At 50.4% G+C, this 13,439-nt stretch overlaps 7 protein-coding genes across 7 annotated transcripts; 3 read left to right on the top strand and 4 right to left on the bottom strand.

The window, feature by feature from the left end:
* Window positions 1-246: 246 nt before the first annotated feature.
* Window positions 247-2,193, bottom strand: ASPSYDRAFT_144491 (putative MFS transporter; the record flags this gene model as incomplete). Its single annotated transcript, XM_040841433.1, has 7 exons — window positions 247-423; window positions 514-641; window positions 698-772; window positions 888-1,460; window positions 1,524-1,613; window positions 1,666-1,979; window positions 2,030-2,193. The coding sequence occupies 7 exons, from the start codon at window positions 2,191-2,193 to the stop codon at window positions 247-249; spliced, it is 1,521 nt and encodes a 506-aa protein (XP_040705656.1).
* An 848-nt stretch (window positions 2,194-3,041) lies between these two features.
* Window positions 3,042-4,607, top strand: ASPSYDRAFT_85548 (MATE family efflux transporter; the record flags this gene model as incomplete). The annotated part of the gene is made up of 2 exons (XM_040851536.1): window positions 3,042-3,639; window positions 3,697-4,607. The coding sequence occupies 2 exons, from the start codon at window positions 3,042-3,044 to the stop codon at window positions 4,605-4,607; spliced, it is 1,509 nt and encodes a 502-aa protein (XP_040705655.1).
* A 932-nt stretch (window positions 4,608-5,539) lies between these two features.
* On the top strand, window positions 5,540-6,976 carry ASPSYDRAFT_54811 (agmatinase; the record flags this gene model as incomplete). Its single annotated transcript, XM_040848916.1, has 6 exons — window positions 5,540-5,671; window positions 5,716-5,812; window positions 5,867-5,957; window positions 6,014-6,097; window positions 6,158-6,379; window positions 6,427-6,976. 6 exons carry the CDS (start codon window positions 5,540-5,542, stop codon window positions 6,974-6,976), a joined length of 1,176 nt encoding a protein of 391 aa, XP_040705654.1.
* A 385-nt stretch (window positions 6,977-7,361) lies between these two features.
* ASPSYDRAFT_27509 (uncharacterized protein) lies at window positions 7,362-7,829 on the bottom strand (the record flags this gene model as incomplete). Its single annotated transcript, XM_040844405.1, has 2 exons — window positions 7,362-7,658; window positions 7,716-7,829. 2 exons carry the CDS (start codon window positions 7,827-7,829, stop codon window positions 7,362-7,364), a joined length of 411 nt encoding a protein of 136 aa, XP_040705653.1.
* An 826-nt stretch (window positions 7,830-8,655) lies between these two features.
* ASPSYDRAFT_1166395 (uncharacterized protein) lies at window positions 8,656-9,862 on the top strand (the record flags this gene model as incomplete). Its single annotated transcript, XM_040840181.1, has 1 exon — window positions 8,656-9,862. The coding sequence occupies one exon, from the start codon at window positions 8,656-8,658 to the stop codon at window positions 9,787-9,789; it is 1,134 nt and encodes a 377-aa protein (XP_040705652.1). The 3' UTR covers window positions 9,790-9,862.
* On the bottom strand, window positions 9,863-11,317 carry ASPSYDRAFT_592842 (uncharacterized protein). Its single transcript, XM_040849672.1, has one exon. The coding sequence runs from the start codon at window positions 11,096-11,098 to the stop codon at window positions 9,935-9,937; it is 1,164 nt and encodes a 387-aa protein (XP_040705651.1). The 5' UTR covers window positions 11,099-11,317; the 3' UTR covers window positions 9,863-9,934.
* A 218-nt stretch (window positions 11,318-11,535) lies between these two features.
* Window positions 11,536-13,062, bottom strand: ASPSYDRAFT_85543 (GDP-Man:Man(1)GlcNAc(2)-PP-dolichol alpha-1,3-mannosyltransferase; the record flags this gene model as incomplete). The annotated part of the gene is made up of 1 exon (XM_040851535.1): window positions 11,536-13,062. One exon carries the CDS (start codon window positions 13,060-13,062, stop codon window positions 11,536-11,538), a length of 1,527 nt encoding a protein of 508 aa, XP_040705650.1.
* Between the last annotated feature and the right edge of the window lie 377 nt (window positions 13,063-13,439).

The raw sequence follows: 13,439 nt of genomic DNA, 5'->3' as shown, positions 1-13,439 counted from the left end.
GTAAGCGCAGCGTCGCCCACAAGAGTTGCCAAACATCACTCACGGGCATCGTCGCCGCTAAGGCTTGATACAATCCGATCGCGGTATATCTACATTACGTGGGAGTGGCGAGGAGTTTGGCGTTGGATGGCGATGCAAGATATCCCAGATTTGGCTTTTGATTCTTATTCTTAGGGTTGTAAATATAGAGTATAGTCCATTGCTGTTCTCAATGCACATATCTTTGCGCAGGATACATGCTTCGTCCTAGCTCGCGTCAAACTCCGGATTCACCCACGATGGCATCGGTGCCTTTGCCCGCAAAGCTGGCCCATACTGCTGCAAGCCCGCGAAGAGCATCGTCCCAGGGACAACCACGACAAGCGCCTGTGTCGTGAACGTCCACGTCCACCCAACGGATTCCTGCCACGGCGATATAAAGAACTGCCAGCCATTAGTCCAGCTCTACCAAATGGAGTAAATATATATATATATAAACGTAAAAAAAAAATAAAGAAAGCTGGAGAAAAGTACAGGATTAACAAACGCGCTCAAGTTCAGAAACACCGCGTAGAAAATCACCACACTCGTCGACTGCAGTGGGTAGCTGTCGATGATATAGCTCGAGACCACGGTGTTGCCGACTTGGATTCCAGCTGCGACTGTTATTACCGTTAGAAGGAATTCATGGGCAAAAAGGAGTGTTAAGGGAACATACAGAGGAAGAACGCAACCTGCCCAACCATCCAGTGGTAGGCGTTGTCTATACTGATCCCGAATAAAACCAAGCCAACTAAGCGGGAAGGCACAGCAAGTTAGCCATCCCAATCATTTTAAAATCAAACCGATACAACAACAGGAAAAAAAAAAAAAAAGAAAAGAAAAGAAAAGTGTAAGTATAAACGTACCAGCCGTAACCAAAGCAGCGGGATAAACCAGCCAAAGCCTCATCTCGGCAACCCTCACACCCCCATTCTGCCTCGCTAGGCGTTTCACAATGTAGTCACTCAGTCTCCCCGAGCAACACACCTCGGAGACTACAGTTCCGGCTAGCAGTCCCAGGAACAGCAGGCCCTGGATCAGCGGGCTGTATTGTGGATATGCAGCTGGGATCATGGTGATCACCGAGAGAACCCACCAGTACCATAGAAAGCCGTAGCCCAGGACCGCGAGGGAGATGGTGGGGAGGGTGAATGTGTATAGAAACCGGGTTAGGGTTGTTGTGAGGCGTGGGGTGCGCAGGGCAGGGACGGGGGAGATGTTGAGGAAGGGGAGGGTTTTGGTGCGGGTGGGTTGTTTATATCCATTTTCCAGGTTGGGGGTTGCTGCTGCTGCTGCTGTTGGCATGAGAGTGAGCATCATGCTACGTGGGTAGAGCGTCTCGGGCATGAGAAAGAGCTCGAGCAGGAAGAGAATGCCGAAGAGGATTGCGTTGAACCAGTTTATCCATGCGGCGCTGACGAGGTTGAGCAAGCCGCCGACTATCATCGGCATTTGGTATTAGCGTCATTCTGTAGAGCATAGACCAATAGATGGAAACGTACAGGTTGGTCCAACCAGTAATCCTGCGTCAATTGCAAGAACCCACAGGCCGAGTTTCTCGCCGCGCTGGTAGTCGAAGAAGAGGTCGTTCACTGTCAAGTTAGGGTTACAGTACGGCTTAGTATAGGGTACTGGGGGACACACCAACAGCCATCCCAACGCTCGACGCTGGACTCACGCCAAACCCCTGGAAGAACCTCGCAACCATATACCCTCCATACCGATTCGCGACTGCAGCGCCGATTGTGGAAACGAGGGCAATGAATGTACCAGTCACAACAACGATGCGCCGGCCGTAGATGTCGCTGAGCGAAGACCAGAAGAGCGGGCCTACTGACAGGCCCAGTGCTGGGACTGCAACCGTCCAGTTTACCTGGGAATATGTGATGGCGAACTGGGTCTGGATTTCGGGGAATGAAGGCACGGTTGTGGTTGTGAGGTAGGTGAAGAGGAAGTATCTGTATGGGTTTTAGCTGGGGCGGTTATGCAAGATAGAGAATAGTCATACTTGAACATTACAATGCCGAGGATAGTGTGTTTCTGTAGGCGAGTCCAGTTTAGTGGATCAAGAGGGTCTGCTGTTGGTTGGGGATGGACTCTGATGCCATTGTGCTCGACGGCGACAGTTGTGGTGATATCCAAGGCATTTTTTTCTTGGACGGCGGAATCCATTTCGAGTCTCTTTTCGGACTCAGACATGGCTTCGCATGGAATAGAATAAGGGTGTAGAAATGGGAATTGGATATATAGGGCACCATTTTGAGAGAGTGGAATGATGGGACATGATACAATGACGCTGATAGAGATCGAATGGCGAGGCAAAGAGATATCTCTTATCGCACCCCGTTTGGGAATTGAAATAATGTATGATTATACTATAAACCATTCTAAAAAGTCGATAAGACGGTTACCCATACATAATCCGTTAAAGACTATAAATCCACTAAGCATCTCTCATATCACCACTGCAACTTGCCCTGACCTTTATCTCTCCCACAATGATCAGCCCAACCCTCCTCGTCCTCCTCGCAACCATTAAAACCTCAATAGCAAAGCTCCTCCTCTCAACACTAATAATCTCAATTACTATTATTCACGAGATGATAATGATCTTAATCGATGATTGCGACCCGATAACCACCAGCCCGAAACGCGCCATTTCATACTTCATCCCGGGACCCTCTATGCCCGTTTGGGTAAATAGATTGAGAACTGATAAGCTATGAGATAACGGCGATTCCGGAGGGACTTGATACCTGGTCTTATAAACTTTGTTCTATCGGTGGGGCCTCTTCTCTGCGAGCTACTGCGTGTGCTGGATGGGTCCACAGGGGTATTAGGGTGTGGATGATGGGTGTAAGGAATTCTGCTGCTTTGCAACGTGGATGCTTCGGCTATTTGATGGAGGTATGAGCTACAGGCTGTGATATATGACATGAGTACCTTATGAGTAGAGACAGAATATAACTGCACAATATCTTCCTCTGTTTTCTCTTCGCCATTCTTCTTATTTCTGCAGGATGTACGAATCTCTGCGTACTTCTCGCGGCAGCTTACCCAGCGACAGCCCCAGCGAGTATACTTCTCTGCTACCCAGGCCGACTGACACCGATGATCCCCAGGAAGCCCAATACGATGGCAAACAAGAGAACAGGAGAGCCGTTCTCTCTGAGCTCTGGTGGCTGCTCAAAGGCTCTGTCCCCGTTATCTTGGCCTACACTCTTCAGAATAGTCTTCAGACGATCTCCGTTTTGATTGTCGGACGAATCTCCCCTGAGCATCTTGCAACCAGTGCGTCCTCCCTTATGTTCGCCATGATCACGGCGTGGATGATTGCGTTAGGAGGCACGACCGCGGTCGACACCCTAGCATCTTCGTCATTCACGGGCAGTGCGAATAAACATGATCTTGGAATCTTACTGCAGCGCGGGTTCTTTGTGCTCGGCTTGTTCTATCTTCCAGTTGCCGTTCTCTGGGCGTGTGCGGAGCCGGTATTTCTGGCCCTGGGGCAGGACCCTCATCTCTCTAGGGACAGTGCCCGTTTCCTGACTTGCCTTATCCCTGGTGGACTGGGGTACATCTATTTCGAGCTCATGAAGAAGTATCTGCAGGCCCAAGGTAGGTCATATCGTGCTGGACTCGGCCTTCCCCTTGCTATTGGCTGATGATTGTCAGGTATTATGCGCCCTGGGACGTACGTTCTTCTGATTACCTCTCCGCTCAATGCGCTCCTCAACTATCTTTTTTGTTACACCTTTCACATGGATCTGTTGGGTGCCCCATTCGCTCTCGGCATATCGTACTGGCTGTCATTTGCCCTGTTGGTTCTGTATGCCCGGTTTATTGCCGGCTCTGAATGCTGGGGCGGATGGACACGAGAGTCCCTCCAGAACTTACGCACTTTTGCCCGCCTGGCAGTTCTCGGCATCGTCCATGTCGGCACCGAATGGTGGGCCTTTGAAATCGTAGCCCTTGCTGCAGGCCGCCTAGGAACCATTCCACTTGCTGCCCAGAGCGTCATTATGACCGCCGATCAAGTCCTGAACACGATCCCCTTTGGAGTAGGCGTCGCCACGTCCGCGAGAGTGGGAAACCTCCTCGGATCAAGGAATGCAGTCGGTGCTGCAAGAGCAGCCAACGTCGCTGCCTGGCTTAGCATGCTTCTTGGTGGGGTGGTCCTGGCCGTGCTGATGGGGACGCGGCATGATTTTGCCAAAATTTTCAACTCTGATGAGCGCGTCGTTCGTCTTACGGCTGAGGTGCTACCGTATGTGGCTTTATTCCAGATCGCCGACGGCCTGAACGGGAGCTGTGGCGGGAGTCTGAGAGGGATGGGCCGGCAGCATATTGGTGCGTTGGTGAATATTATCAGCTACTACTGTGGTGCGTTGCCTTTAGGTATCTGGCTTGCATTCCACGGTTGGGGACTGAAGGGATTGTGGCTTGGACAGTGTATCGCGCTGTACTTGGTGGGGGCCTTGGAGTGGGTGGTTGTGGCTCTTAGCAATTGGAATAAGGAGGTCGGTAAGGCTTTCCTGCGGATGGAAGCCGGAAACAATATGAATGGTGCCACGACTACAGTCTAGGATAGTGAGGTAGAGCCGAGCAATGTGTATTTGGAGATATACCAATGCAGCTCTGGATCTCTCTCTCGAGCAACTCTAACAGGAAGGCGAATAGAGAAAATTGAAACTATGAACAAACCGTTATCAAACAACGCGTAGGCCAGTATTTCTCCGCGGTTCGAATAACTAGCAAAATCACCAAGATGGAGATGAGAAGGAGAAGGTGATTTCATAGATGAGTGGAAGGCCGAGAAGTTGAGATAAAAGAGCATCTCATTCATATCATTGGCGCGATAAGAAGCCTCGTCGCTGTTGGTTGCTGGTTGGCCGCTGTGCGGAAACTGGGGATAGCTTCGTTCGCGCGCTCTGACGGCCTTGTCCTTCTCCCCCGGCCTTCCTTTTCTGGACATCGGTTTGGCGTGGCCAGCATCTCGTTGCATCATTGGATATGACTTCTTATCAGTCACCGTCATTCCTTATCAAAATGGATGCAGTATAAGCTTATCCATGCATAGATCTCTCTTGGCTCTCCTCTCGTTGTTCTGATTTGGAAGTTGAAGGGAGCGCTGTCTCACAAATGCATCATACCCATCGCAAAATTCATCGAGATACCCATCTTCAGATTAACTCAAAATATCGCCTCGATCGAGAAGGTGGGAGGAGATGAGGGATCCGAATATCGGCGCTCTGTTTGTCTTGTGTAATGTTAGCACTGTTGATTTGCGGGCTCTAATTAGGATATCGCTGAATCTTGAATCAAACGTGCCAATTCAATTACCTAAAACTTTTGAATATTGCGAGTAGCTGTCGGAGAGGGCGAGTGATGGGAGGATTGTGTTGAGGGGAAGAAGTGCAAGCGGCGACAGATGACAACATACATAAACAGTCGTCCCCCAGTTCAACCCTCAGACTCCATCCCTCTCTCCTAGTGGTCTCTCTCTCCATATAAAGTCATGCTTCTCTCAATCGCAAGCCTTTTTGCTTTTTCAGCAGTGGCGTCTGCCCACGGCAACCATCAGACCCCTCTTACAGGGCCACTGCAGAAGTTGTGGTACAACACACTTCCTGGCGACGGCGGCACTCAGGTAAGTATACGCCCTCTACGAACTATCATACACTAACAAGCCAGGCCGACTCTGTCTTCTCTGGTATCTCCACCTTCGGACGTCTTCCATACTTTCCCTGCCTCGCCAGTGAGGAAGAGAAGTTCGACATTGCCTTCATTGGTATGTTATAATGTTGACTGTAGTTCATCTTATGACCATTCTAACTTACCGCAGGTGCCCCGTTCGACACTGGCACTTCTTACAGACCGGGGGCTAGGTTCGGACCTAGCGGCATCAGGCAAGGTTCTCGCCGCCTCAATCTCTAGTATGTTCTCTCGGGCTCTGCTTACAGTGTCAAGGCTCACGCAAATTGGCTTTCAGCGGTGGTTACAATGTGCCGCTGGAGGCAAACCCGTTCAGCAATGAGCTGAAGGTTTTGGACTGTGGTGATATCCCAGTTACTTCGTAAGTTGAACCTGTGGGTAGATAGGGTTGTTGGGCTTTGCGGAAACTGACACGTTACAGATACGACAATGCCTGGGCCATCCAGCAGATTGAGCAGGGCCATAACAGCTTGTTGATGCGCAAGCCCTATACCGATTCCAACGGTGTGGGCCCATCTCGTGCAGGCAAGACTCTCCCACGTATAATTACGCTTGGAGGTGACCACACCATTACACTGCCGTTGCTGCGCAGTATCAACAAGGCTTACGGACCAGTCACTGTCATCCACTTCGATAGCCATCTGTTAGTTAATAATACTTTTACAAAGATGTATACTGACATCGATATAGGGACACCTGGAAGCCAAAAGTGTTCGGTGGCTCACCAAGCGAGGTCGCATCCATCAATCACGGAACCTACTTCTACCACGCCGCCATGGAAGGCCTCTTGAGGAACGACACCAACATCCACGCCGGCATCCGCACCACACTATCTGGCCCCTCAGACTACGACAACGACGGTTACGTCGGCTTCGAGATTGTCGAAGCCCGCGAGATCGATACAATCGGAACTGACGGCATCATCAAGAGGATCCGGGACAGAGTCGGAACCGACAACCCGATCTACCTTTCCATCGACATCGATTCCATAGACCCGGCCTTCGCGCCTGGAACTGGCACACCTGAGACTGGCGGCTGGTCGACTCGTGAGATTCGCACGATTATCCGCGGACTCGATGGACTGAACTTGATCAGTGCGGATATTGTTGAGGTTGCCCCTGCTTATGATACGAATGCTGAGTTGACGACTATGGCTGCTGCTGATGTTCTTTATGAGGTCCTCACTATTATGGTGAAAAACGGTCCTCTGACTATTGGAGACTCGAGAGAGGATTTGTAATGGCTGTTCTGGTATATTTTGGATAGTTTGGGGTCACTTTTTCATATAACCTCACTAGCCAATCTCTGGGGGAAAGTGTCTGAAAGGTATTATTATTGAATGGTATATTCTACTCTCAGTTCGGCGACGTTTACTCACAATGAACATCTCATGGGTCTATATACTTTTGTCCAACGCCAGCTACTCAGGCTGTGCTGCTGGACTTGTATACTATTCATATTATTATTATATTATCCATGCTATTATTCGTAAGTAATACGCAAGTGAAATTGCTTCAAAGGCACTATCTACCAGAGCAATAGACACGAGCCAAATGTTAGCTGAGATATTTCAAAGGTCGAAAAATAACGCTATCATCTCAATCGTCTATTTTTCAAACTTTTAATTAACTGTCACCCTCAACAGCCTCCTCCAAAGAATCCACAGCCTCACGCTTATTATTCGTCAGGCAGGAGGCATAGGGGTTATCGCAGTTGATGCAGCAACGCTTAGAAGGCCAATTAGCCGGGATCTCGTCGCGCTTACATCTAGCATTCGGGTTGTCGCAGTTAATACAGCAGCGCTTCTGAGGACCAAAGAGAGCCTCTTCCTCGGTGGCAACGGCCTCGCGCTTGTCGTTGTTCAGGCAGCTGGCGTAAGGGTTGTGGCAGTTGATGCAGCAGCGTTTAGTAATGAATTCGGCCTTTGCATCGTATGTTTATAAGTAATGAAGATACTAAAACGGCGGTGCTCTACTTACATCGGCTTTGTTAACTCTGGCTACCAGAGACGAGGCGTCTGTGGCCTCGACTGGGGTTGCGAGGCCAGGGAGAACCAGGAGGGAGAAGAGGATGCCGAAGGTAGAGAATCGCATGGTAATTTTGGAGATGGAGGCGATTGAAACTTGATGGAGTTGTAGCCAACTTTCCAATTGAGTCAATAAGAGCCTATTTATGTTCTTTCTGTGAGTACAAGAAACACCGTGCCATCATTGTGGGCCAGAGTAGAAATTGAAGAGTGGAGCCTGGCGGGGAGCCTCCACCGGCAAGCAACCAATGAACGCAGAGCCTGCCGCCGTTGATCAATCAGATAAGATCAGATAAGAAAGGGCCATGTCAATGGGGACAGAATATGCCGACTCAGTGCAGAAGATGCCGTTTCCTGCAAGAATATCGGACTCTGGTTTGCCTGCGGAAGATAGCCAGTGTTTTATGTTAATAGAGGCTGGTTCCACTGGGTCTTCTCGTAAGGCTGTGCCGCTGTAGCCGATGAGGAACTGTTGGGAGCCTTCCATAGGCCAATGCGTGACTTTCACAACAAAAAAATTACTTCGATAATAGGATGTGGGAGTGTCTATAGTGGACTTAAAGTGTATTTTTGACTTCTACGGGTATGCTTGCCGTGTGCTTTTACATCTTAACTTCCGCCCCCCGAGCCTGCCCTAACTTACTCTTCGTCTTGCACCTTAACAATAGAACACATTCGGACTATATTATGTGTAGACTAGCATATCTCTTGTTGAATATAAAGTAGTAAGGTAGACTGATACTCAGTCGCACTTGCCTAAATTATATCCAATAGCAGGCGAGAATGGCAGGAGCAATCAGCACACGATCATTTCCATCCCATGGATATCCAGTCTCAAACTGCGACTCGACTTCAACAGTTTAAACTTATATTTATAATCCTTATTTACATCAATGGGAACATCAGTCGCGTTCCAACTTCCTCCGTGGTATCTTCCACCACCAGAACCTCACACAGACGAGAGCACGACATCTTTTGTATCGCTTGACGGATCCCCACCAGACACTTTGATCGCTGCTGGCCCTTATTTCTACGTAGTCCATTTTACCCAAATAGCAGGCCTGGTGCAAAATCTAAGTCAGCATATTCCCAACCCCCGCGATCCCCAGGACCCAGTTCTACATCGCCTCCGGTTCGTTGCAAAGTGGGACTTTACCGATGGCAGCAGACATCTTGGTATCGTGGACACCGACATAGCAAACTCCATCTCAATGGTACTAGACCCTCCAACCCAACGTGAGATAGGATGCTTCGAGATGTGGCTACGGGCTGCATATAATCTCGTCGTGCCGTTTCAGTCGCTGAAAGACATCAGGGAGTTGTATAGCCTAGGAAGTCAGTTTTCCTGTCATTCGTGGATGGGCGCATATCTCGATTGGCTCTTACCCAACATCGTGGATAGTGACTTTTGGCTCGATATGCGAGATCCGAGGTTTCGTGGGAGCCATGTTAAGATCGCAGAGGACACAAAGTCTCGATTGTTTTACCACGATGCCCTCGCCATCCTCAGCGTGGAGTTTGATCACCGTGATCCGCATAAAGCGGATTTTCTCTCAATGCATCTCGATATTAATACCATTACCTTGGCCACAGCGGTTTCCCAGCGGCGGTGGAATTGCGTTGCAACGGTGAAGAGCCAGCTCGCTAAGATCTGCGATCATTTAACTCGGTGGAAAGAAACCCATCGTTCCGGGAGCCGGTATAAGGTGGAGATAGCGGTACAAGAGCTGTCAGCCTTGCGCAACATGCCTGTGAACGCTCAGTCTCCCTGTGTACCGCTAGTGACGGAGATCGTGTTCCTTTCCAAAATTGTAGATATGCTGGATCGCCTCAAGGCCCACCGACTGGAGGTTTTGGAGGAAAATTCTATGGTTATGGACATGGTGAACGATCTCCGCAAGTTCGCCAAAAAAAAGCAACGGAACGGAATGAAGCTCGACCGTTATAGCAAATTTGATATAATCACGTCTGAGGTGTTGGAAGACGACATCGACCGTATTTTTGGACCAGAAACTCAGAACCAGTAGGTAGTTTATTAGAGACTCTTAATAGAACACGGATTAGTTGATACAGACAAGACAAAAGCCCCCATGCATTTTCCTCAGTAGTTATATATAAAGTAGTAAATAGATACATAGAAACTCTATTAAAGCCAGGAAGTAACACGGGCAATTATATAAAATTAGACCCCTCCCCAGGTAACTCTGGAATCCCCAGTCCCGCTGAGGATCGCACGCTCGTATTCCTAGTTTCAGGCCTTGGGCCTCTGCTATAGCCCGTCCTCTTCGTATGTTCATTCCCACTCCAATTTCCAACACCAACACCAACTCCCAGCCCTACCAGTGCGGGTGCAGGTGCAGGTACGGGTGCATGTCCCACAGCAGAATCCGAATGAACCTCCCACGGCGGCTCATAAACCGGCCTGGCCAATTTCTGCGGAAGTTCTGACGGCGGCAAACTCCGGTTCCTATACAAAGGGACAGACGCTGGGACCTGCTTCGGCGGGAGTATTGATGGTGGGACGGTAAGTTGGTCCATACCCGGCGAGGCGGACGGGTGGCGCCATGCCGGTGGTGGTGCTTGGGACTGTGGATGTGAATGATGATGATAATCGGGATGGTTTTGAAGCGCTTGGGTGTGTGCGTATGCTCTTCGCGCACTGCGGTACTGGAAGTAGGCGAGGATGGCGAGGAGGGAGATTAGTGGTGCGCCGATGCCGGCGCCGAGGCCTAGGGCGATTTTGCCGGTTGAGGTTAGGGATGTTGGTGAGTCGGTTGTTGTGGGGGAGTCTGGGTCTGATTCTGATTCTGATTCTGAGTCTGAGTCTGCGATTGGGGAGCTGGAGGGATATGATTTGGTGGAGGATGTGATGTTGAAGTTTGCGGATGTCGAACTGTGCGAACCGGCTTCTATGGAGAGGAAGAAGATTGAGGAGTCGCTGAGATCGAGTGAGTAGGTTTGCACAGCCCAGGAGAAGGTGTTTATTGTTTCGGAAGGGCTTGTTTTGGCTGTTCTTCTATTAGTTCGAGACTGAGAGCTGTGTGAGTTGTTGGTCGACAAACCGAAGATATTCCCTCCACTGTTTTTATTCCCACTCCCCCGATCGCGTTGCCAGATGCTGATATTGAAAATATCCAGGTCTGTCGTCCATGAGATCTCCTGGACACTTCCCAGTTCATAAACCGGCATGCCATCTGCATCGGATTGCGACGAGGGCGGATTTGTGAAGTAAGTCCTGTCTGAATCCGCTGCAGACGCACTATGAGACAAAGCCACCATAAGCAAACCCCAGACGCAGATAGAAACGGGCAAGGAAAACATTGAGCATTTCTTCATAATCTGGGCCGTGAAAAGCCCCTTTCCACGATTTCGGTTTCCTTCGAGAAGAGAAGAGAACGATGGAGAGCGGGGGGGATAGACGCTGGCGCGGACGATGCATGGTTATATGATAACAGTCGAGGCTGAATTGGCGGGTTGTTTCAGGGACCAGAGCACGGCCATTGAGAGCCGCTGCATAGCCGCTGTTGGAATGTCAGGCCCAAAGAAAGTAAATATTTTCTTCGGGTTCCTGCGGCGCAGACCCTTTGCAGGTGTGGTGTTTCGAGTGGGCGAGGACTGGCTGCCAGCCATTGATTAAGCGCCCACTGCCTTGGGGCGAGACAACTTGACGTCGCGACTTGACTGGCGCTCAATATTGCCCAGGCTGGTATTTTCGGAGTCTCGAATGCGATGTCGAACTAAAGCGTAGATGCATATGTTGTGCTACAGGGGTATTATACAAAGCCAACCAATCTCAAAGCCAAAGCAACAAGAACCGCAATTCCCACCCCAACTATCCCCAGCAAAAGCAACACCTGCTGCAGCCCATTAAACGCCCGCCTCTCAGAGCCCAGCATCTCCCCAATCTCCACTTCAAGTTTCTCTCCCATCGCCCGTAACGAGAATTCCGCTTCCACTCGCTCCTTCGCTTTCGTTGATATCCGCTCTAGCTCGCTTTCGCTCATCTGGTAGAGCACCTTGTCCATCACAGCCGTCCACGCTGGGACATCGGTGGCGTCGCGGAGCCAGCCCGTTTCGCCTTCAACGATTGTTTCCAGCGGACCGCCTGTGTTGGATGCAAGGACGGGGATGCCCGCGCGCATCGCTTCGATTGGAACGATCCCGAAGTGCTCGTTTATTGGGGTGTAGAGGAGGAGGGAGGATTGGGAGATGAGGGTGTCGCGGAATGCAGAGGGGGTGGAGGGGAGGAAGAGCACGTCGACAGTGTCAGGGATTGATAGAGCGGATGGGACGGTTTTAGAAGTCGCCGTCTGAAGTCCGAGCGACGTCGCAAGGGTATCGAGTTCTTTGTGGTATTGGACGTTTTCGACGATTCGAGGGTCGTAGCCGCCTGCCATCCATCTCTCATTAGCACTGAGTCTCTCAACCAAAAGGACAAACAGGGTATACACACCAGCAACAACCAACCTCGTCCCTCGCCTCTTCTCCCCAAGCCCATGATACGCACGAATCGCAAGCGCAAGATCCTTCTTCCTCTCGAACCGATTCACACTAAGCAATATCTTCTTTCCACCCCATAACGCCTGCTCCTCTTCTCCCTCACTTCGCTCAATGACCTCTGCACTCTCCGTATCAACACAAGGATAAACAACCCGTACATCCCCCAGCCTGTTCCCCCCAAACACACCTGCCACAACACCCCTCGTAAACCTCGAGTTCGCAACAACCCGATCCGCCGCCCCCATCGCCCACCCCTCAAACCAATCAAACGGATACCGGTATACACCCTTCAACGCACTCAGAAGCAACGAGCCCCCCTCATCCCGCCGCGCCAGCAACTGGTCCGGGAAATGACAGTAGAACAGAATCCGCTGTCTCGCCGAAGACCGACCCGGCCCGAACGTCTTCAGTAACGGCACGCAGGCGGGTACCTGGTCGACAATAAAAACCTCGTCCGTTTTCTCGTCTGTACCTGTATCTGTTCGCGCAGCCAGCTCCCCCAAGAGCTCCACCGTCAACCAGACCTGGCGGAGAATCGCAAAGAGGACAACGAACCGCCCACCTAGATTGGCTGGGAGGTATTTATCCCCGCGCACACGGACATCGAGCGTTCCGTCCCGCGCCTCCTCGAAACAGTGTGACTTGTCGCAGTGCGAGGTGTAGATTGTGACTTTGTGTCCGGTGTTTTGGAGGGCGAGCGCGACGTCGATTATAAGGCGTTCGGCGCCGCCAATGCCGAGGTCAGGGTGGATTATTGTTATGTTTGATTTCGCGGGGATCAGACGTTGTTTTGCTGCCATTTTGGCAGGATTTTTGGGTTGGTTGTGGTTTCTGGCGTTAGAGAGTCAGTTAAAGCTGAGCTGGAGCTTCACTTTCCTGTCAGTAAAGACACGCGGCGGGAACGACGTCATGTGATGAGTCAGCTATCTAAACTTCGTTGGAAACTTAAATATACTTTTGACATAGGTGGATTGGAATTATAATATGGCAAAGGTAGTTATAGATTGGGGGAACGAAATACTTTTATATCCCACACCCAATCTGTACAGATTCATGCGCAAAGCGGGATATTTAACTTCTACTGCGTCGAGATAAGACACCAATGAGACAAAAAACGACAATTCGCTATCCTATAAGCGATGGCAATGCCTGGCCGCTCCTAAACAATAAGCGATAG

This window comes from Aspergillus sydowii, assembly GCF_001890705.1.
Source record: "Aspergillus sydowii CBS 593.65 unplaced genomic scaffold ASPSYscaffold_2, whole genome shotgun sequence".
Taxonomy (NCBI): domain Eukaryota; kingdom Fungi; phylum Ascomycota; class Eurotiomycetes; order Eurotiales; family Aspergillaceae; genus Aspergillus; species Aspergillus sydowii.
The sequence above is the reverse complement of the archived record's forward strand: the minus strand, read 5'-3'. Positions and strand labels throughout refer to the sequence as shown.